The sequence below is a fragment of the Diadema antillarum genome, unplaced genomic scaffold (assembly GCF_040938485.1).
Source record: "Diadema antillarum isolate AM-2024a unplaced genomic scaffold, OU_Dant_1.0 scf00000077, whole genome shotgun sequence".
Lineage (NCBI taxonomy): Eukaryota > Metazoa > Echinodermata > Echinoidea > Diadematoida > Diadematidae > Diadema > Diadema antillarum.
This window is the reverse complement of record NW_027270966.1, coordinates 189,283-211,801: the sequence shown is the minus strand read 5'-3', so window position 1 is coordinate 211,801 and position 22,519 is coordinate 189,283. Positions and strand designations below refer to the sequence as shown.

Genomic DNA, 22,519 nt, shown 5'->3' with positions numbered 1-22,519 from the left:
TCCCTCAAATCTAATCCAGAGAAATGAATTTGTAGCAAAAATAAAGAAGTCCTAGTGCCGTAAACTCCGTAGTTTTGCTTCGTTCAGCTGACTCGATCGACTCCCCATACTCTCTCAGCGCTGTAGCTATAGCGAGAGCGCAGCATGATCCATGCACCGCAGTATAGTACATCGCCTAGAAACACCACATGTTGTTCGATCGCGATCGCACGTGCTGGTATAACGCTTTCCAGACAATAATGTGGTCGTATTCTAGAAAAAAAAAGGAATTTGTAGCAAAAATAAAGAAGTCCTAGTGCCGTAAAATCTGTAGTTTTGCTTCATTCAGCTGACTCAATCGACTCACCACACCGTCTCAGCGCTGTAGCTATAGCGAGAGCGCAGTATGATTCATGCACCACGACTGCACATTGTACATCGCATAGAAACACCACACACTGTTCGATTGCTATCATCGCACGTGTTGCATGTCCCATGGCCCAGCTAGCAGCAGCAACATCGCGCTAGTTTTGCATGACAGTTGTTTTGTGATATTCTCATGCCCAAGTATATGCGAAACATACTACGGAAATTGTGAAAGTGAATGTCCCGTAAGTTTAGATGATCATATTTTTTTGTTTTTCTTTCTTTCTTTCTTTGTTTCTTTCTCATGTTTTCCGGCTTTCCCACACAGACGGAAATAATATCACGAAGCCGGAAATTGGACACCAAAATATGAAAAAGCCGGAATTTCGGCTATTGCCGGAAAACTGGCATCCCTGGTCCAAGAAAGCTGGAGTTTAACACAAGACCTATTGTGCTTGAAACTCACCAAAGCCTAAATATGAATTTGACATTGATGCCAAATCATTGAGGTGCCCTTTGATATTAAGTCGTTGACAGAGTTGTAACTCTTCATGACTTCTTCCAAGAGGTAATAACCATGGTGTAAGCATACAGAGTGTGGTAAAAATAGTAAAATTATGTGAACACCGGATACATACAAACAATGCTTTCAAAGTGATAAATGCTTACCATACTGGGGGGTCCTCCCATCTCTATCTTTCTCTTTCCACTAGTCAGGTGGGCTGTAATTGCAGACTGTGGCCTAGTGAGGAATGAACTGAACTCAGATCGCTCAATATCACCAATACTGACACCTGTCAGTTTTGCCAGCTGCCATCGAGCCTGTTCATCATGAGCCAGGTGGGTTTTAAATTGCTCTTCAAACAATGATTTCTGAAACAAGACGACAATTGACGGAAAATGATAATACTGTGACGCTGCAAGGTGAGGGCATTCATTGCAAGCACTGAGACAAACAACAGAACAAAGAAAACTGTAAACACATTATAATGCAAATACAGACGTAAATACTCAGACATACTGCTACTACTGACAGACACATACACAATCTCCAGAGGAAGACATGTGTCAAAGATAAAATCATGAAGATATATTTTATAATTTCAACAATATCTTCAAAGATATTTGTTGTTATGTAAATGTGTGCAATATCAATGAAAAGATTTAAATTTCTCTGACGATGACCTTACTTAAAAACTTTGACTTTGAAAATGTTTTTAACTGTTTTTTGCATCTAAACTTCTTGGTTATACATATACTCCAAATGACTACATACAGATCATGTTTGTTGTAGCATGTATGTACAAATCCCAAATCAAAACATCATGTGCATATTTGATTGGATTTTACTTGACGGGCACACTAAGCTTGCTTAGAAAGAACATTTACAATATTTAAATGTCTAAAACATATTTACTATACTGCTTTAGGTGGGTCATTTGAAATGTGTACATAATTATATATAAAATAAGGGCTCTCATTTACTTTAATGACTTAACCTATGACAAATTCTGTTCAAACACACTCTCTACATACACAATGTAGGTATGATAATATACTGTACTGTAATGATATAAGGTTTTGGAACAACAACACTGAATAATTTTTTTTTCCAGTAATGCTCAATTGTGTCAGTTCTAGCATAATAAAAGGTAGGGGGAATAATATTACCCTTACCAAGTGTCATTAACGAGTTGAGGAAAGAGTACCATACTTTTCATTCTTATAAACTAAAATTTTGTAGAATTTTCTTTATGTCATTGCGCTACTGTGACACCACAAATTGTTGAAGTCTTCTTTTACAGTGATAATCGTAACAGATTTAACCAAAGTTTTAAAAGTTCATAACTCCTGAATAGATTGGCCCATTTTCTCAAACTTCAGTAATGTGTACTACAAATACTTCTCCATTTACTGAATCCGCATTTGATTTTGAGGTAAATTTCCTTTAAGGCTATAGGAAAAGGGTTTTGAGACATTTCTGTTTACTTACCTGTCTCATATGCTTGATGATTTGGGCCTGGTTCATAGTGATGATCTTCTCAGCAGCAATAATTTGCTCCTTCAAATGTTCTATCTGCATCTTAGCCTGCTGTACATTCTTTCTCCTCCTTGTGATTTGCTGGTCTTGATTCATGATAAGGCCTCTATCTTTTTTCAACATGAGCCTGGTTTTATCACCACAGAATGACATAAAACAAGAATTTATTCAAGAGCTTTCTCACAAACCAATAGCATCACACAGTTAATTTCCAAAGTTTCTACAGGTGCAATTATCACAAAGAGCAACCCCTTCACCTCAGCCCCACCTCAACACCACATTTGGGTACACAAATTGTCACCAAATTAAGCATAGCAAAGAGACTCCAAACGTAAGAGCAAATAAGAGGCCACAGTCATGATCTCTTTGTTTAAAGTCTGAGAATATCTAAACACAACACAACTTGGTAGTACTACTTGTACTTTTGGATCTTGAGAAGATCTTTGAAATGTAAGTACATGTACATTTGGGTCTTTCACGCTCTGCCCCTGCCTCCTGTAGAGGCCATCAGGACACTTTGAACTACTTGTTATCTCCTACCCCTAAGAATAAATCCTGGTGATTTTGAAAAAAACACCTTGATCATGGAATAAACTGATGCTGCAAATTTAGCCCCTGGCGACCCATCCAAACTTGTCATCCCCTAGATGCCCAATTGCACCATTACTGTCAATGTCTTATAACAACATATTATTGAAAGCAAGAGATTATTGAAGCAGAGCCAGGGTGATGATGTGCTGTGACAGATTTTAATCACTTGTCTCCCTCTGTACAAATGTATTTGTAAGATTGCAACTGCTGATCTATATTTTTAACAAATATATCTTCACCTCTAAAATACTCTAAATGCAATATCAGCAGTTTGTACAACTTGTGGGTCTGGCGAAGAAGGCTACTGTCAGTGTCATGGACAAGACACATTCTATTCTGATCTAAATCTACAAATATCTGAATGTAATACTGCTTCACTGTATTACTTCTACTTAACTGAAAATAAATATCATTGAAATTTACACACCATGGATCTTTTAGGTCCCATCCTCAGTAAAACAAAGAATCTACGAAAATGAACTGAACTGAATCTGAGAATTACCTGAACTGCGCTCTCTTTTTCTCTACCTCAGCAGCTTGCCGTCTGCTCTGCTCCTTCCTTTTCCTAATAGCGGCATCAACTTCCATCTTCACCTCCCGCTTCTGAAGGACAAAAGTTCCCTCACTACTCCCTGCGAGCTTCTTTTCCTCAACATCCCGATCAACTTTGACAACTGCATTCGGGTCTCTATTCTCTCCAGACATTTCCATTCCACCCTGTCTTGGGTGTGTGTTTACTCTATCCAAAGATCTGCTCACCGTTCTTTCATGCGTGCCTCCCTGTGTGACAGTAACTTGCATTTTGGATTTGGCAACCTCATTACCAGTTGGTGTGTCCTGTTCACCACTCCTTACACATTCTTTGACTGTCCGAGGCCTCTCCCCTGTCACTGTAGCATAGATGCGCTGACTTTTCTCTACATCCAGAGATGTCTCCTTTTTCATTGTGCTTGAAGGATCTGCTCGGTGGTGTTCTTGTCGTGCAACACCTTGTCGCAAATGCTGCTGATCTTGGTGATGACGTGAAGGCAACTTCTTGGCGGCCTCTTGAGTTTGTAGCAACCTTCTTGAGGTGGAGGCAAGGTGCTTAGGGCCATGTCTTATGTTTTGGGTTGTCTGCTTTGACTGATCTGCAACCTGGGCAGGGATGTATCACATAAAAGAAATACAACTAAGGATTGGTGAACATTAAATAATGCTTGTACTACACAGTTACCTCTCTTCCAAATGAACAGTGTCTTCTCCTACTCAGTCATATTTCCTTAAACTCAACAGTGTCTGCTTCCTATATAGTTGCCTCTCTTCTAAACTTAAATGTTTCTTTACATATAGTTGTACATCTTGTAGTTTTCTCTTCAATCTCTCTCCCTATCTTTCTCTCCTTCATTCACTCACCCTCTACTTGTACTATTCACCTTCTATTCTCTCAGCTGGTGTACGCATTTCTTTTATTCCTTACCACATTTGACGATAACTGATGTCATTTAAATAATATTCAATATGAGGCAAGTTTTATTTCACATAATACAGGGCTCAACACTGTTTTGTCTGGTGGGCCACTAAAATCTTTTCATCTGTAATTTTGGTGGCTCGAAATAAGAGGCAATATGAAAATCAATCTTGGATTTTACAAGCAGCTGCCTGATCAGGCAGCCAAAAGTGCACCAAAAGAAAAATTTGGTGGTCTGACATCAATTTTTAGTGGCCCCAGGCCACCGAGCCTCCGTTAGTGGTGAGCCACTGCTAATGGTGAGTCTTGCATGATATCTAATGTACTGCAGTGCTATATTTTGTTGTCTATACTTTTGGAATACATTTCAAATGTTTTTGAACTAAAATATGTGTGTCAGCCATCAGGCACTCTTAAGTCATGTCTTTGTACAATCAATAAGCAGCCCCTACCCTCTAAATATACATATATATATATATAAAATAGCATACATACTTATAATACAGGCCGGCAGTGCACGACAAAAGTTATAGTGCACGCAAAATATAACGATTGCAAACGATAACCCACTATCGATTTGATATCGGTTTTTGCTCCCTCATTTTAATCATCGAGTACTTGAATCCCGCACCTTATCAACGCGATTGCGCCCCATCCGCGATATGTTTTGCTCGATATTATCGTTATTCTCAATTCTCGCAGGCTGGCTATGCCAGCAACTTATCTGTGTGATGGGACTTGACTTTCAGCGGTAGATTTAAACATGGAAGCTGAAATGAACAGGTTCGCTACTTTTAGAGAGACTGATCTATATAAACAGTATCTTAGACAATAAGGACACAAAGGATGCCATCAAATACGCCCTACGAATTTTGGACTCCTACTGTTCTGAAAAAGGAATCAATCCGACGGATATTAGGCCTACTGAGCAAGTCAATCCAAGATTTGTGCCGCTTTCTCCGTACATTCTACGTGGAAGTGCGCCGTGGAAATGGGCAGCGTGTGGTGTGTACAGTATACGCTAAGCGCTCTTTGATCACGCTACGCTATGAACTTTACTACGACATTCACAACACACCCTCGGAATCCGCATGTGCAGCAATGGGGCCTGGCACGAGCCTTGTGTTTAAATCCAGTAGATCCCTAATCCTACACAACATCATCTAGTCCTGGTCCTGGACCCACAGTGCAGTAAGTAGGGCGTCTGAAACGTGTTACTGTTAGTTGACCTATTGTAGGGTCAAGTGTTAACTAGCTCTGTTTGCTCGTAAGTGACGTACAGTACAGTGTACGTAGATCTAGTATAAAAACGTTAGGCCAGGACCCCTAACTGTTAGGGCCCTAGGCCTAACCTATCGTAGGGTCTAGAAAACGTTAGATATAACCACGTAGACCCTAGACTCTATAGTTGAATTTGGATCTTCAGGATTTTGTCTACACAGGTTCAAAGAAACTGGTATTATTGCTTGTGTAGACACGTGCAACTGTTAGAAATGATCTAGACCTAGGCTTATCTTGACTGGGTATGTATGCTATTTTATATATCACATAGTGCATGACATCTTATTGCACTATAACAAGTACCAAGCACCTCCAAATTCTGAATTTGCCCTCAGGCAATTACATGTATATTCAATTCGGCCTGCGGCCTCATTGAATATAACTGGCCTTCGGGGCAAATTCAGAATTTGTCGGTGCTTATATTGTTATAGTGCATTCAGCCTCATGCACTATATATATAATATATATATATATATATATATATATATATATATATATATATATAATGATTAAAAAAAATCATGACTTTAGTGTATTACCTGTATCACCTGTGTATTAAAAGATGACTTTAGTGTATTACCTGTTTGCTAGAGGACCTCCTGAATTCCTTGAGGAATGAATCCAGTTGTCCCATGAATGGAGCTGCATCTTGCGGTGTGTCATCTTCACTTTCATCACTATCCTCCCCTAGGTTTATCACCACAGGCTGATGACAAGGTATCTAGAGAAAGGGGGAACAGAAAGAGAGTATAGACAGAAAGACCTGAGCACACACACATACAGAGCTCAGCATAGAAATTAAAGTGGAACCCCTGAGAAAAGCCTCCCTTTATACCTCAAAATCTTTTCATAAATACCTCCCATCCAAATGTCTGATTATATACAACTTTTCTACAGTTGCTTTCAACTTAATGACAAATATTTGCTGCTGTTTTTCATAGTGCATAAACTAAATACTGCTAAGATAGGCAAGGCTCCAATAAACCTGTCCATGTAAATGGAGAGATTAGAAACACCAAATGCCACTTGTGCATGTATGGTAACATTTAATTTGTCAAACAAATGTGGGGGGAGCATTTGACATACACACAGCTTTGCTACTGAATAGGAAACACAAAACGCTTCTTTGGTAAATTAGTTGTCCACAATATACATGTACATGCATCATCGATATAGATAAACATGGCTTAGTGCACAAAAAGTTACTAGCGTAAACAGTTACAACTGATCATAGCTAACCAAAGTGGTCTTTAAGACCAAAGTCCCCACAATCAAACATCATTTTGCATTTTATTGGATGAGCTTTAGGCTCTATAATTTGGGAGTAAACAGCCAAATATCAACTACGAACTCCAATCATAATAACTTGCTATATGAAATGCAACTTGTGACCAATTGTAGAAGGCTTGTAGATTGCATTTGATTCTTATCCGGTTACAGTCAGTCTCATGCACTATTTATGCAACAGGGCCCTGGTCTACAGCAGAATGATAGCAAAGCGATAAGAATTTTTTATGCCACCACCAAGGATATTGTCATGTTGAAGGTAACTGTGTTTTGTCAAATAGGACACATTAAATTTGTGCAATTTAAAAGAATATATCTCATAACAACTTGGTGAATAATGCGTGACATATTGTGTTCACTGGGTGCCTTTGAATGTTCTTCACAGATAAATGGTGCTATACAAATGTTGTTCATCATCATCATCATCAACAACAACCATTTCTGTGAATGTGAATATAAAGCCTCTGTGTCACTCACTGTGAGTGGCTTGAGATGCTTTGCTTTCTGGCCATCGAGTGAGGAGCTCTGTTGCTGTTGCTGCTGCCTAGTGCTGGTAATCACAGGAGAGGATGACCTTGATACATGTGGTGGGGTTGAGCTTGGGGTTGATAGCGGAGTTTGTGCCGATGGCTTAGTCTGGGTGCTCTTTTTATTGGTAGAGGTCTGCAATACGTAGATAAGATAGAGATGTTATCAGCCTGATTTAATTCTTATTAACAGATTACATATTAGTCAGGAATAGCAAGCATACAAGCAATACACACATATAAGGGAAAAAAAATTATACACTGCTAAAATGGAAAAATATACTTAATGGTGCAATTAAGACTCAACATAGACATTCAATTTGGAGATGCTCATTTTAATATGCATCTTTTTAGATGAGGAAAGAAATAAGTTACTGAACATTATGCATAATAGTACATTTCTTAGACACTTTGCACTGTTTGTTCATATCAATACAAAAAAGTTGTATTTATTCAATAAAAAAATTCCCCTGACAGCACTATGTATGATATAGTAAATGTGATACTGCATAATTGTTTCAACTGAGACCATAATTTTTTTTATCTTAAGTTCTTCCATGTATGATATCAGTTTTAGTTCATATGGAGTGCAAACAGTTCTAATGAAAAAGAGAGAGAGGGATGTCCATGACTCATTACTATTACAAACTGAGACTGCGTCTACACGTATAACCTCTGCTGACTCCAAATGTTGATGCCAGACATGCTACAGGCAAGGGAGAAAGAACAGCCAAAACAAATAGTGTTCCTGGCTCCCTTTTAAAGTAAACCAACAAACAAACAAAACAAAAGCTAAAAAAACCCCCACTAATTATAATTATCAAAGTCTAGCTAGAAATAGGTATTTCTTCCTTTGTCTTGGTTGAGATACCAAGTTCAGAGGAATGAGCATACCCTTTCTATCTGCGCCTTGGCTGCTCTTTTGGTTAACATGCCCTTCAGGAGCTGAGCTCTAAGAAGATTTTCATCGGCATCATCGTCACCAGCCCTGTCCTCTGCTGGTTGTGAAGGGGATGCCGCTGATGACGTTGGCAAGATCTCTGATTTTTCCACCTGCAATGTAAGAGTTTGTGTCATGTAAATGAAAGTTGACAGCTATGCCCAAATGAACTTAACAAGTATCTCTAAAGAACAAATTGAAGTACTCACTCTTTATACAGGTTATGTGTCATCATTAAGGTGGCATAGGATATCTTAAGCCCACCGCACACTACACGATTTTGCCCCGATTCACCGGTCTTAAGACCTTAAGACTAGAAGTGTGACGTCACAGTCTTGCCAGTTTCCAGTCGTACGACTGGGTCTTAGCGCCAGTCATAGAGATTTGACATGTATTGTTGAATTTCTACGACTGGTCGTAGGCTTTCAGCCATTCACAATGCAGTAAAATGCAAGCGCACGCTTTATAGTCGGGTCGTATAGTGTGCGGTGTCCGGTCGTACGACTGGTCTTAAGACCCAGCTTGGCTTAAGACTTTAAGACCAGTCTGATTGTGTAGTGTGCGGTGGCCTTAACATGCATCAGTTGGATTGGGTATTAGCAGTCACTTTGCTTCTTCCATTGTTTGAACTTTCTATATTCACATTTGATGTGGTGGTACAAGGTACATAAGTCACACTAACATGAAAAAAAAATGATTCTGCCAATATCTAACATATATTCATTGTTATCAATTTGTGCAATGACCAACCCCCGCCCCCCAAAAACAAACAAACAAACAAACAACATCAACAATAAAATAGATGTATACATAGATAGTTATTAAAGTAGAAAGATTACATGAGTTTAGGAAAATAAAACTTGAAACAATGTGATACAGTAGGGGAAAGGATAGTGAAAAAATGATCTTACCTTTACAGAACTTTCTGCAGCCTCTATAGAATGTTCTGAAAAGAAATCAAGGTCGGTAGAAAATGGAAATGATTATGTTTAATATCATCACACATTATGATATAAACATGTGCCACCTTACATACCATGGGGCGTAACAAACCTATTCAACATTGAGTATAGTTCATACCTTGTCGATGCAAGCATAGTTCAATGCCAAAAGCCAGGTACTTTTGGTAATATAAAACTGAATTCTGACATGTAGAAATATGGTGGTTGTTGTCCTTATCTAAATATTTTAAAGAAACATGTGAAGAAAGTCAGAAAATATGAGACAATCAAGTCACACAATAATCTGCCTTTGAAGAGGCTTTTCCTGTCATTGATGATCACTAACAAATTTTCAAATATTTACAGGGGAATTCCAAACAATTTTCATAATTTCACATCATGTAGTTTATAAGTCACTAGTGCCACGTATAGATTTGTGGAACTTTCTTTGTGGCCCTTGAGCAGAGAAACCATTATCTGAAAAACCCATAACAATTATACTGAACAAGGATGATGACATAGGAGACTCACATATTCCTGTAATGTAGCAATGCAATGCCATTACAATACCACTTGCTTAACAACTTCACATGTGTAGAATTCATGCATGCTTTCGTTCTGTTGTTCTGCTTCCATGAGTACTCGATCCTGCATTCCTATGGTGAAGCTGCTATGTCATCATCCTTGTTCACTGTGATAGTTATGAATTTTCAAACTATTCTTATTCCTAATCCCAATCACTATAAATTGTGTAAAGTCTGTACCCAGTATAACCAATTCAGAGATGGTCAAGTGCAAAAGTCTGAAAATCATACGAGTTCTCCTTTAAATACACAGCAGATCTTCACTAAAGTATGTGAAGGACATAAGTTGGGTTACCAGTTCCACACAGATCGCAAATAAGGAATAACATGGAAGCTTTTGTGCTGCGAGGACAAATTCCATTTGATGTCAGGGTGAAGAATGTTATTATATCATACTCTCCACCCTTCAATGAAAAATCCAACACCACACATTTTACTGCAGTGGGCAATGACTTTGTGGATATCACTAACAAGCACAGACCTCACTCCAAAATTGTGTGCTCTTTGTACTTACAATGGACTACATGATGAATCATGATGCAATAAATCCTCAGTTTGCAGGCACAAACCATTGTTGGTTGTAAAGGAGTCTGCACCAAGACTACTACATGCGCAACTGGCACTGTCCCATATCATAGGCCCTGTGTTGTAGCTTCTCCCAACAACAACCTTGTTGGGCGTGGTTGCAGTGCCAGTGGTGCATGCAGTAGTCTTGGTGCACACAGACTTCTTTACGACCAACAAGGGTTTGTGCCTGCAAACTAATAAATCCTGAGCTTCTGTTCATTACCGGCTTCAAACTAGTCTTAAGGACTGGGATTGGGAATTATACTCACTCTCAATGCTTCTCTCACATTCCTCTTCTAATTCAACTTCCATCTCCACTTCTTCATAGTTGTCAAACTGTCCCTCGGATGGTTCGGCATCTGCAATCTCTGCCACAGCGAGTGAGGCATCCTCCAGTTCATCCTTAGAGGAACCAGTACCCTCCTCCTTTCTGGTGTCAGTCTGAATGGAAGAGAATAATACTCTGGACATTATTCAAACCTGAAGCATATGTACGACTATCATGTTCATATATGTAGGTTACAATGCAGAGTATACATAGATTGTACTCTAATTTCAGGGTGCTAACCAGGTGAAGTGGTCCTCCTACTTACCCAAACAAGAAAACGGGCGAATAATGCCGACCCCTTGTGGTTCCCCCCATGTGACTAGCAATAGTCAGCAAACGGTATGAACAAGGCACATTGTGCCACACACTTGAATAAATGAATCCATTTCAAATCACTGACTCAATGAGGAAACAACATGCAAAATGATTTCTGATAGAATTTTGGAACATGACAAGACTAAAAAATAATTTCTCAACTTACCTTTATGTCGTCATCTTCTTGTGCAGCTTCTCCTTGAGGTACTGGTGCAGGTCCTTGAACATTTTCTGTCTCTGTAGAAGGAAAGCAGGAAGTTGTGTACCATGCAACATTTGTGGGCCTACATCAATTTTCCCCAATTGATTGTATGTTGTGTGGATATTTTGTGAAGTAGAAATTTGACTTTGAAATTTTCCATGGAGAGCGTAGTGTTGTGCTGCTTGCTGTGCACATAAATGCTAATCACGCTGGCCTCTATCACAGTCGTATACAGTACCAATAGTGGCAATAGTTCATACCTATATCATTTCCCTTATTTATGTTTAAAAAGTAAATTATATGCTTTTGATCACACACAAATGTATTTTACAACAATATCACGGAACTATTACTATGCCTAATTTCTTTCTTTCTATCTATCTATCTATCTATCTATCTATCTATCTATCTATCTATTAATCTATCTATCTATCTATCTATCTATCTATCTATCTATCTATCTATGCCGGACACAAAAGTCACGAAGCTGACATCACTTGTGCTTTAATTATAGACTCAGTCACCCAAGACAAGCAGTGCTAAAACATGAGGGGCATTCTTCTTTAATACCACCTTTGTAAAGTGAATAGTACTCATGTGTCAATCATCTTTGGCCCAGTCACAGTATATTCCTAACAATAAGAGTGAATGAAAACAAATAAAGTTACAGGAAGTGTTACAGGAAACAGTCATTGAACTCTACTTCAACACAGGCTTTGCTGAAGTCATTGATTGTTGTTCTTAGCATTTCATATCACTTGGCCTATTAACCCAGAATTCATGCATGCATGCTTAAGATGCATGCACCAGTTACACGTTGCTATCAAACAGGTTGAATACATGGAATATACATGCAGTGGTGTGCATATACATTTAGTTCCCCAAAGAATATGTTGTAGAGCAATGATTTCACAGAGCTAACAAATTTATTTACAGGCTGCAAATTTCCCACACAATATAGAATATGATTTCCTTCACTTAACGGTTTGTATGGCATATAAAGTCCTGAACATGTGAGAATATGTATATACTTGCCTGCTGCCATTTGATTTTCTTTCCCTTTCTCTTCCTTGGCCAGTGATGCCAGAGCATCCTTCCTGAGCTGGAGTAGCAGCATTTCTTCATCCTCATTATCATCTTCCTCTTTTGCTTTCTGTTGAAATTCAATAGCATGCATTGGATCAACAATGAGAAAGAAACAAGACAGTCGACATAGCAACTCTGCAAGCAAGCATAGTTGATAAAATAATGGAATATAGCACTAGTCTCCACGTACTGTAAAACGTGAAACATTTGTGGCATGAAACTTTCATGAATTGGAGCCAACGGCCTTTTTTGCAGCATGTAACTTTCGTGAATCACCACTGTCATTCAATTCATTGTGTAGACAAACACTTTTGTGAATCTTGGCTCCTCGCAGAATTTGCAAAAGTTTCATGCATACGAAAACATTTCTGGCTTTACAGTAATGAGCTACCATTAACTAATACACTGTACATTGTCACAGTATACTGATGCTTGAACCTGACCTTTGACATTTCACCACTGTAATGTTCATAAATATAATCATTCAATTATTTATACCCTGCCCATCATCTTACATCACCACTGGACATTCCTCACTGAAGTTCATTGTAATGGTTGAAAATGGCATTCTTTAGCACAAGTACGATGACTTGTAACCCACTATCATTTCATGTGAATAACAGCCTAGCTGAAGCCGCTAGCATATCCTTCCTACCATATTTCCGGGTATATTACCACTTGATATACCCACATGAAGATACATGTACTGGTGAACCTGTCATATTTCCTGCCGATAAGTTAACTTCGACATCTGCTCTCTAAGCTTGACAGATTTTGCCCAATATTTAATCAGCACATCCACCCCTCATGACGCATACAACCTTCTGTACCTTGGCCATTTACCAAGAAAATGTCACTGAGTGGTTTTCTTTGACTGCTGTAATGAGATGTAAGCAGATGAAGGACATACAGACAACCCGTATTCATTATACCTTCGGCATCTGTTTGGGACGAGGCAGAAAGAGCAATCTTATGCTTATCTACAATGTATATCATTCTGTGTAAAAGCAATTTTATCATGAGGAGAAGCAATATAAAGTGATGAGCAAAAACTTCACTTGAGGTCCAAATCTGATCTGATTTGTGGTGGTCTGAAATGTGTGATGTAGAAACCACACAAACATAACAAAAAAACAAAACTAAATTAAACCTTCAAGAAACAAAAGAAAAATGAACTAAAAGTTAGAATAGTGTGCCATGGATTTTTTCGTTGTTGTTGTTGTTGTTGTTGTTGTTGCTGTTGCTGCTGCTGCTGTTGTTGTTGTTGTTGTTGTTGTTGTTGTTGTTGTTGTTGTTGTTGTTGTTGTTGTTGTTGTTGTTGTTGTTGTTGTTGTTGTTGTTGTCGTCATTGTTGTAGCACTGTTCACAGACCAAGTCCTGCAAGACAGGGTCCCAGTCTTGCAGTACACTCAACTGCCACAGAATATGTTGTGCAGCAATACAGTCCCTTCTACAGTGAAACATGATACAATCCCTTAATACAGTGTAACATAATACAGAAAAACATCTAAGCCCATGGGTGAAGCATGTTAGCATTTATCTGTCCTGTAGCCTGCCATGACATTTTGAGGTTACATGTAGCAAAGGGGGTGCATTGTTCTGCAGAAGCTGGAGATAACTGACATAACTTTCTGTTGACAGTGCACAATCAGCAACTGGTTGAGGACTTGTGTGTGTGCGTGTGTGTGTGTGTGTCTGTCTGTGTGTGTGTGTGTGTCTGTGTGTTTGTGTGTGTCTGTGTGTGTTTGTGAGATCGAAAGTATAGGATATGTACAGATTATATCATACAGAAGATTGAATACATATTCATGCAATAGGCATTACAATGCAAATTACCTTATTACAATACAATTGTAGCTTTACTGTCCTGCACACAAAGACACCACTGTTAAAGACCGTACAAGGGTTAGTCCATGTAAAATAAGAGTTACTATGTAGGACTAACCTTTGTATCATCTCCTTCAGTTAATCGCTTGCTTGACCTTCCAGCATTATCCTTGGACCTTCCTCGAGTAAGGGGTTGAGCTCTCTGCTGACTGGTGTCTTGCTGGTGTGAAGAGTTTTCTTGGCAGCCTGAGAGACGGCGTTGCTCTTCCTTGATTTTGTGTTGAACACTGCGATGCTGTTTGAGGAGTTTTTCATACTCTTCCAGTTTGGGCTCATATTGAATAGATGGCCTGTAGGAGCGCTGATATCGCACCACTGGGGATCTTGACCGCCTCCTTGCACCTTCAATATGCACAATAGAATAAAAACTGGATTACTGACCTCAGATGATTAGGGCCAGGGAGAACAAAAAAAAAAAAAAACATCAAATGTCACATAATCTTTTGGACATACATTCTGCAGGAAGCACACAATGGGAAGTCTTTGACTAATGTATAATGTGTGACTGCATGAATTCCTAATGCCTCGATTTGATAGTAGGTGTGAAAAGTACATTGTTGATAAGACCCCATTCTTTTTTAAAGCAAATTATCTATTATGTTGCCGTTTTGCGGGCTTTTTGCGAGAATATGTGTTGATTGAAAAACAAAAAAACAAAGAGCAGATTTCATTTCCTTGGTTAAAGAGTAAAAATCGTACAATGTAAGTTTGACATTAGTTTTCATAATGTTGGTGTTACTGCATTTTGTCCTTATATCATGTAAGATTGACTTTATTTCGTACAATATTTGTGCATAGTGCAGTTTGTCTAAACTATGATGTTTTGTTTCGTTTCTGTGAACGTTTCTGTTTCTGTGATATAAAACTGAACGAAATTCAAATAACGAATTATCAAAAAAGATAATCAACAATGACTGCAAATCCATTGGTTCAATTCCTTGAAATGGGCATGTACATGTATCACGTTTTGTTTGTCAATTGCTTGTTTTTGCAGTCAGTGATTACAATGCAGATGCATATTGTAATGCATGTATACCTGTAGTTTGATGATGAACATAATATTTGTTGAAATACATATCAGTAGCTTGCATAAAGGCAAGCTTAAATACAAAAAAAGTCTTGTTAAATGCTAATAAAATGCGATAAAAACTTTTTCTAAGACCATTCTCAGAACTTAAAATACCATACCAGACTTGACACCAAAAGTTAACTAAAAAAGAAAGCTCACTTGTATTTCTTGTTTTGCTGCTTTTTCGAGTGGGTGACGGTGACTTTCGACGCCTGGCCCTCTTGGCAACTTCTCTCGCTCGTCTCTGAACCCAGCTTGCATTCCCTCCAGAGGAAACACTTGGAGTACGACTTCTCTCTCTGTTAGCTCTTCTACGTGGACTGACTGCACCAGATCGAGGAGACTTTACTCTGCTGTGACTATAACTATTCCGTGATCCGATGCCTTTTGCTTTATACTCTCTATTATCTGCGTGACGGTGTGACCGGGACGGGACATTTTCTTTGACTTTGTCACTACTTTGGAGAAGGGCTCTCAGAGAACTGATGTCATTGTCGTTAGTTCTGTCAACAAATTTATCACGTTTGTTCTTCTCACTTGCTTTTAGTTTTGACAACACTTCTCCATCATCAACCACAAGCCCAGTCTCTTCTTCCGTAAATACCGATATCTGCCCTTCTTCTTCCTCAATTTCTCCATCTTCTAATTCTTCAAGAGCGCCAACTGCATCTATCACTTTCATCATCTTTGGACATTTCGTACAGCCAAATTCAGTGAGAAGTCGTTTGTCAATGTCATTTACAAATACACAATCGCACTCAGCGCTGTCATAAGCTCACCCACCCCGCCCCCGCTTAATTTAGTTTTTAGGACAAAACAACGTAACAACACGAAGCCGAAGGCATCCAATGGCATGGATGGTGACATATAGAACTCTAGTCAAAAATATCAGTAATATGGTCTACATTTCTACTTGGCTTTTCCCTGTAACGTTACCCTGGCTGCATATGTGTTGACTGTCGTCTGCTGAAAGGACTTGCCGCAGATGCTCTCCCTGATCCTCCTAATATTAGCCTACCTCTGATCTTCAAGACTCACCAACCATCACTGCACACAGGTCACTTCATTCACTGTGAGCTGCACTAGTCACTGCACTGTGTGTGTGATGTGCCACTGCACACTACTGGCGACGGTGAGTAAATTTAGTGTGTGTCGCATGTCGGTCCGTCGGTCAACCTTTCTCTCATAACATGATACGTGCGGAGCAACTTGCTTGGTTAGGTGGAAGTGGCCCACTCCTAGCTGAGGTCGGAAAAAGGGGCTTGCTGTCCACGGTGGTAGGGAATGATCGTTGGTGTTCCAAAATTCCTTCTTTGCTGTATTAAACACAGGACAGATAACAGGGTCAAAATACAGATTTATAACCAGACACGGTACCCTCACACTCAATTTTGTGGCGTTTGTCTGCCTCGGCGGCCGCGAATGACTCGCTCGTACCGCCGTCACGTATAAGTACATGTAACTAGCCATAGTGTACGTACACACCGTACCAATGCAATGCATACAGTACGTATTTGTACTGTAGTGTGTAGCCGTGTGATGGCGCAATTCCGATTTGATCAGCCCACTCAGTGGATCAGCCCGAGAATCATCAGCCACGGTCACGCCGGGATCACTTTGATCAGAGTTGGTTACTTTAGTTTGAGCTGAATATACACAAATGCTGATAAACTGAATGTTTGCAATACAAAAGAGAAGAGTAACTGACAAGAATTTGGGCCAAATTTTAATGTTATTTTAAGTAGATAAGTTGCGGATTAGTAAGGTGGGGGTAATATGGTAGGGCCTCATCAAAGAAAGAATTGTCCTGCACGAGAAATTGTTGCTTTTATAATTTTCTGCATAAAAATGGCAAGAATTGGGTGAAAAATAGGTGTATGTTTGGGGGGGGGGGGATATGTGCCAAAACTCACTCATATCATCGAAGTCATCAATAAAAATTTCAACAACTTTGCCCTGTTAGAGCGGCAACATGGGTAGTATTAGTAGCACAATTTAAAATCAGGTCAGTATATGTTGGAAGAAAAATTGCACATTTTTTTTTTCGGATTAAGGATATTTATTGTGTTGAAGCGTGAAATTGATCCAAAGATATATTTATATTAAATTCAATTTTCCGTTTAGCTTTCCATAGAGCTTATTTTCCATACATGCCCATTACCATTTCTTCTCACATGCACTTAAAGGCACTATTTACCATTTGCAGATGAAACAAATGCCAGCTTTAGAGCTCAAAATAGTTCTAAAATGTAAGTTAAGCAAAAACAACCACTGTAAAAAATCTTAATCATGATCACCAATGTTAAGTATTGTTGCATATACAAAAATGTGAACAATATAATTGTTTCTTGACTATTAACCGTCTAATCTAATAGTTTAATGAGAAAAAACAGGGATATCTCCCTATATTTTAGGTTTCATTGCACATTTTTTTAAATATAAAGAGTTTGTTTGCAAAAACCGATAAGTCCATTTTTGAAGATGTTGAAGTACGGTCTCTGTCATAAAGTACAACATAATACCTTTTAAATGATATATTGGTCACTACATATAAAGGTACATTTTTGAAGTTATGGCCAAAAGAAGCAAAAATTTTCTTATCATTCTCTTTATTTTTCTTGACTTTTAATCGCAAATATCTCCATTTGGCAAACATGGACTTGCGAACAAACTCTTCATATGTATGATAGGGTGTTTTGTGATACAACTGACCTACACATAATATGCATCAAATGTGATAACTCCAAAATTTTTAAAATCACTGCTCCCAAAGGTAACTATCTTTAGTTCGCCTTCCATACATCCCACTTTCTTTACCCTTCCTTGTGCCTATTATACATTTTCCACTACTACCTTCTATACTTCTCACTCATCTCCACACCTCATGACTCTTTTATTCTGTTCCCATTTATGCCTATGTTTCAGTTCAGCTCATGATCACCTCATGTTAACTTTTCATTGGTTCTTTCTTTGACCTCAGGTCACATTCTTTTATTTGAATAGCGTTTTGATTGATTAATGTATACTCTATGATTTAAATAAAAATACGTAAATGGAAAGAACTATGTGGGTTCTGAATAAAGAAAAAAAATCTATCAGTATTATCTCACTGGAACTCACTGATCGAGGACCTCCTTCTTCTACCTCTCCCTTTTTGCCATGAATGTTTGTAGGAGCTTGACTAAATGCAGCCCAGCTTGTGGAGTGTCAAGCGAATAGCTGATGATGATTTTGGACACCTGGGCCCTGTTGCATAAAACCCTTACCGCTGGACTTACCGCTCCTTTCTAGCGGTAAGTCTTCAAATTAGCGGTAAATTTAATAATCTTTGATGCTGATTGGCTGGGACGCCTAATTTTGACGGTAGTTACCATTGAAATTCAATGGTAAGTTTTATGCAACGGGCCCCAGAATTGCACCAATATGACCTATATATATAGGCTGTTGTTCACTTGCTGATTCCACAACCCAACCAACCAACATTTAAGTATTGAAATGCAGAAAGTGTCCGAATGCCCTATCTGAGTGAATATTGATTATTTAAAAAAAAATCAAAGTGGTATATAGCAGAGTGGAGCAATGCTAAAAAAGCAAACCATTTAATGTCTTTGATATAAAGGGCAAATTTTGTAGAGTCTTCTCTAAAATGCATTTCTTTCCAACGAATTAAGCATTGAAAGAGACATCTCTCAGATGTCCATATTGGTGATCATTGTCATTTATCTCTACTCCCAAATTTCAACTAAATATGGGGAAACAATGGTTGAGCAATATTCTATCTTGAAGCTACTGCAATATGCCGACGATCCTTTGTTTTTTTTTCGGAATTAAACTTCATTGATATGAATTTTTATGAATTGAATAAGTTTTGCTATATATTGTGACAGGTCCAAGTAAAATAAGAGAGAGAGAGAGAGAGGGAGAGAGAGGGAGAGAGAGAGAGAGAGAGAGAGAGAGAAAGGGGGGGGGGGGTGGGATGGAGGGAGAGATGTGCGTTAGGGCCTGAATGGAATGGCTAGGAGATGCGGGTAGTAATAGCAGTTGGAACCTATCACATAGAAAAGGCTGATATGGAAGCTAAAGTCTATTTTCAGTGGCCCATTTGGACCACCAAAATCATCACCATCACCAAAATCATCACCATTCATATATATAATATATATACATTTGTAAAATACTTTTTTTTTTTTTGGTGGACTGACAATGAAATTTAGTGGCCCCAAAATAAAAAAAACATAAGAAATGAAAAACTATAAATTAGGAATGATAACATAAGTCATGATATTCCTGTGAAAATTGGCAGGTATGATGAAGTGCCTAAAAATACCACGTTCTGTCACTAAGATTTTAAAAAAAAGAATAGAAAATCAAGCAATTTAACAAAACATTTAAAATTGAAAAGTATAATCATAATATTTGCAGGCATGAGACCACTTAATTTGATATTCATGAAATGATTAGGACCCTTTTATTTTAAATAAGGGAATATCTGTTATGAATAGATAAAATTTGTATAGATAAAATTTGCATTGAAATTCTAGCGCGGAAAAATATGAAAAAAAAAATAATGAGGTATACACCTAAATGGCTTTCCATACATATCATGTTCACGACGGCCTGTCATAAGCCAAACGATGAAAAATTACGTCATTGTCTAGTTTGCGATTGTGATCTAAAAATAAGTATGGTACCTGGACAACTCGACTACTCGAGAACCTTACCCTAGACAGCTCGTACCAAGCACTGGACAGCTCGGCCTTGTCGAATCATCCAGGGTCAGGTTTGCGATCCGACAACTCGATCCAACTCAAATAATTTGTTACAGATTTTTAATGAAACGATACTAGTACTCTGTCTTTGTCATAAAAATGTTTGAAATTACTTGCACGTAAAGATAACATTAAAAAAGTATTATCAAACTCAGCAATTTCTCTATTTTCTGATATTAGAAAGCAATGAGTCATGGTATTTTTCTCTTCGGAGAATCTCAGCGATCGAGCTTATTATTCTGATGGCAGTATAGGTCTACTTGTAATTGTTGGGTGCAATTTGTTTTGAAATTGATTTTCTTTCAAAAGCAGTCATAATTTCAGCTCAAAATTTGAAAAACAAAAGAAAAACTGATTGTATTGTGATAAAGAACCAAGATAATCAACTGTAATTGAAGATGTGTTAACATTCGCTGACACTGAAATATAGGGATGGAGTTCATGTCGCATCTTTTTAGGAATTCAAATTGATGACAGCTTGATGTGAAAGAACCAAATTTGATGTTTTGATTAAATGCATTAGGCGCAAAATTGTTTTGCTTTTTAGGTTACGATAATAATATGTACCCCAGATAGGCCTACTAATGCTTTTGTATAGAAATAGAATCGAAGTACGGAGAAGAGGTTGCAAAAGCCTCCTAAATTGTGCATTTCTGGTAAAGAAAATAAGAGCAATTGCATTTTCTCAACTCACCGAGCAAGTTCTTGGCCACCGTGAGCAGTCGATAGAAGTATTGAATCTTCATGAATTTGCAGTATAACTTCATTTGTATACGATTTACACACAGGGCATTTATCACATTCTTTAATGCAATATTATACGATATGATGGATAGTATCATGCAGAGACAAAGCGTGCAAAGACAGGTAATAAAACAACCAGTGTCATGCATATACAGGAGCAAAGTTTTGGAATCCTTTGCCGCAAAGTCTTCGAGAAACATTTAGAAAGAATTGGTATTGTTGGAATTGTGTGAGTTGAATGCTTATAATACTGTTTTGCTTAAGTTGCATGCGCAAGGGTCATTTACCAATTATATTATCTTTTTTTTCGGGGGGGGGGGGTGGGGTACTAGTATTATTTACGAGACAACGACATTAAAGTATAAACACAATCATGTTAGACAGTTCGGTTTTACATTTGAAATGGCCTTCTGAATTTAACAGACTTTATCTATAATTGGTCTGGATCATACCTGTATCGACATTCTGTCATTTATATCGTTGTATATAGTGACAGACAAGAATCTTTATTCTGACATTCAGAGTAGTGCTTGACTGCCTGGCAAAATAAAATCTTTTCACAGATTTCAGCCAAAAGTTGTGGAGAAAAATCAGCTAGACTAGCTGACCTCGGACGGCAGCGGTCAATGTCCTGCTATTTCCGAGTTTTCAGGGTTTTTATATGACTCGGGTATATTATGTCAGTGAAGCCATTGGTGGTCGTGGTCAAACTCACTGCCTCTTGAGGGGTCAAAGATGCAATCGAAGTCTCCGTCGAGTCTTGGTCGGATTTTGTTTTTAGTTGCCTGGTTTTAAGAGTCAATCAGACAGCAACTGATGGAATATTTCCCTGTCATTGTACTGCTATTTCAAACTTAAAATGAAATTTACTTGCCCTGAACTTGGGAGTCCTCCTTTGGGAGTCATCGACCTCGATGACACGAAGGGGTAAGAGGTCGGCGGCGGTGTTCTTCCCTGAAAGCAACGGCGTAGCCAGGATTTCATCTTAGGGGGGGCGGTTAGTCTGCGAGGGAGCGAAGCGACCGAGCCCGAGCGAGCGGAGCGAGCGAGGGGGGGGGGGGGAGGGTGTGGGAGGGGGGTGTCCCCCCTTCCATGGTAAGAACTTTTTGCATTTTGATGTTGTAAATGGTGCAATTTGATGCATGTTTTTGCGCGTTTTATCGACATGAAACAGTCCCACTTGTTTAAGGTAGCAGTTTATTTTGATGTCGATTATTATTGAACAATTTGCCTGTAAAATTGTATAATTTAAATACACTTCTTGTATCAATTCTTTTCACTGAATCATGAACGCGACTGAACCCGAGCGAGCGGAGCGAGCGAGGGGGAGGGGAGGGTGTGGGAGGGGGGTGTCCCCCCTCCCACGGTGAGAACTTTTTGCATTTTGATGTTGCAAATAGTGCAATTTGATGCTTGTTTTTGCGCGTTTTATCGACGTGAAACAGTCCCACTTGTTTAAGGTAGCAGTATATTTTAGTGTAGATTATTATTGAACAATTTGCCTATAAAATGGTATCATTTAAATACACTTCTAGTATCAATTCTTTTCACTGAATATCATGAAC

At 38.5% G+C, this 22,519-nt stretch overlaps 1 protein-coding gene across 1 annotated transcript in view; it reads right to left on the bottom strand.

The window, feature by feature from the left end:
* LOC139717553 (uncharacterized) overlaps nucleotides 1-16,867 on the bottom strand; it is a 30,524-nt gene extending 13,657 nt beyond the window's left edge. Inside the window, exons 1-12 of the mRNA XM_071629062.1 lie at nucleotides 15,601-16,867; nucleotides 14,431-14,714; nucleotides 12,435-12,552; nucleotides 11,364-11,434; nucleotides 10,824-10,995; nucleotides 9,374-9,408; nucleotides 8,417-8,575; nucleotides 7,362-7,658; nucleotides 6,289-6,429; nucleotides 3,480-4,114; nucleotides 2,339-2,513; nucleotides 1,015-1,218 (exon numbers count right to left, since the gene is read on the bottom strand). Of these exons, the coding sequence (XP_071485163.1) occupies nucleotides 1,015-1,218; nucleotides 2,339-2,513; nucleotides 3,480-4,114; nucleotides 6,289-6,429; nucleotides 7,362-7,658; nucleotides 8,417-8,575; nucleotides 9,374-9,408; nucleotides 10,824-10,995; nucleotides 11,364-11,434; nucleotides 12,435-12,552; nucleotides 14,431-14,714; nucleotides 15,601-16,126 (2,817 nt within the window). The 5' untranslated portion in view covers nucleotides 16,127-16,867. The remainder of the gene's footprint in view (nucleotides 1-1,014; nucleotides 1,219-2,338; nucleotides 2,514-3,479; nucleotides 4,115-6,288; nucleotides 6,430-7,361; nucleotides 7,659-8,416; nucleotides 8,576-9,373; nucleotides 9,409-10,823; nucleotides 10,996-11,363; nucleotides 11,435-12,434; nucleotides 12,553-14,430; nucleotides 14,715-15,600) is intronic.
* Between the last annotated feature and the right edge of the window lie 5,652 nt (nucleotides 16,868-22,519).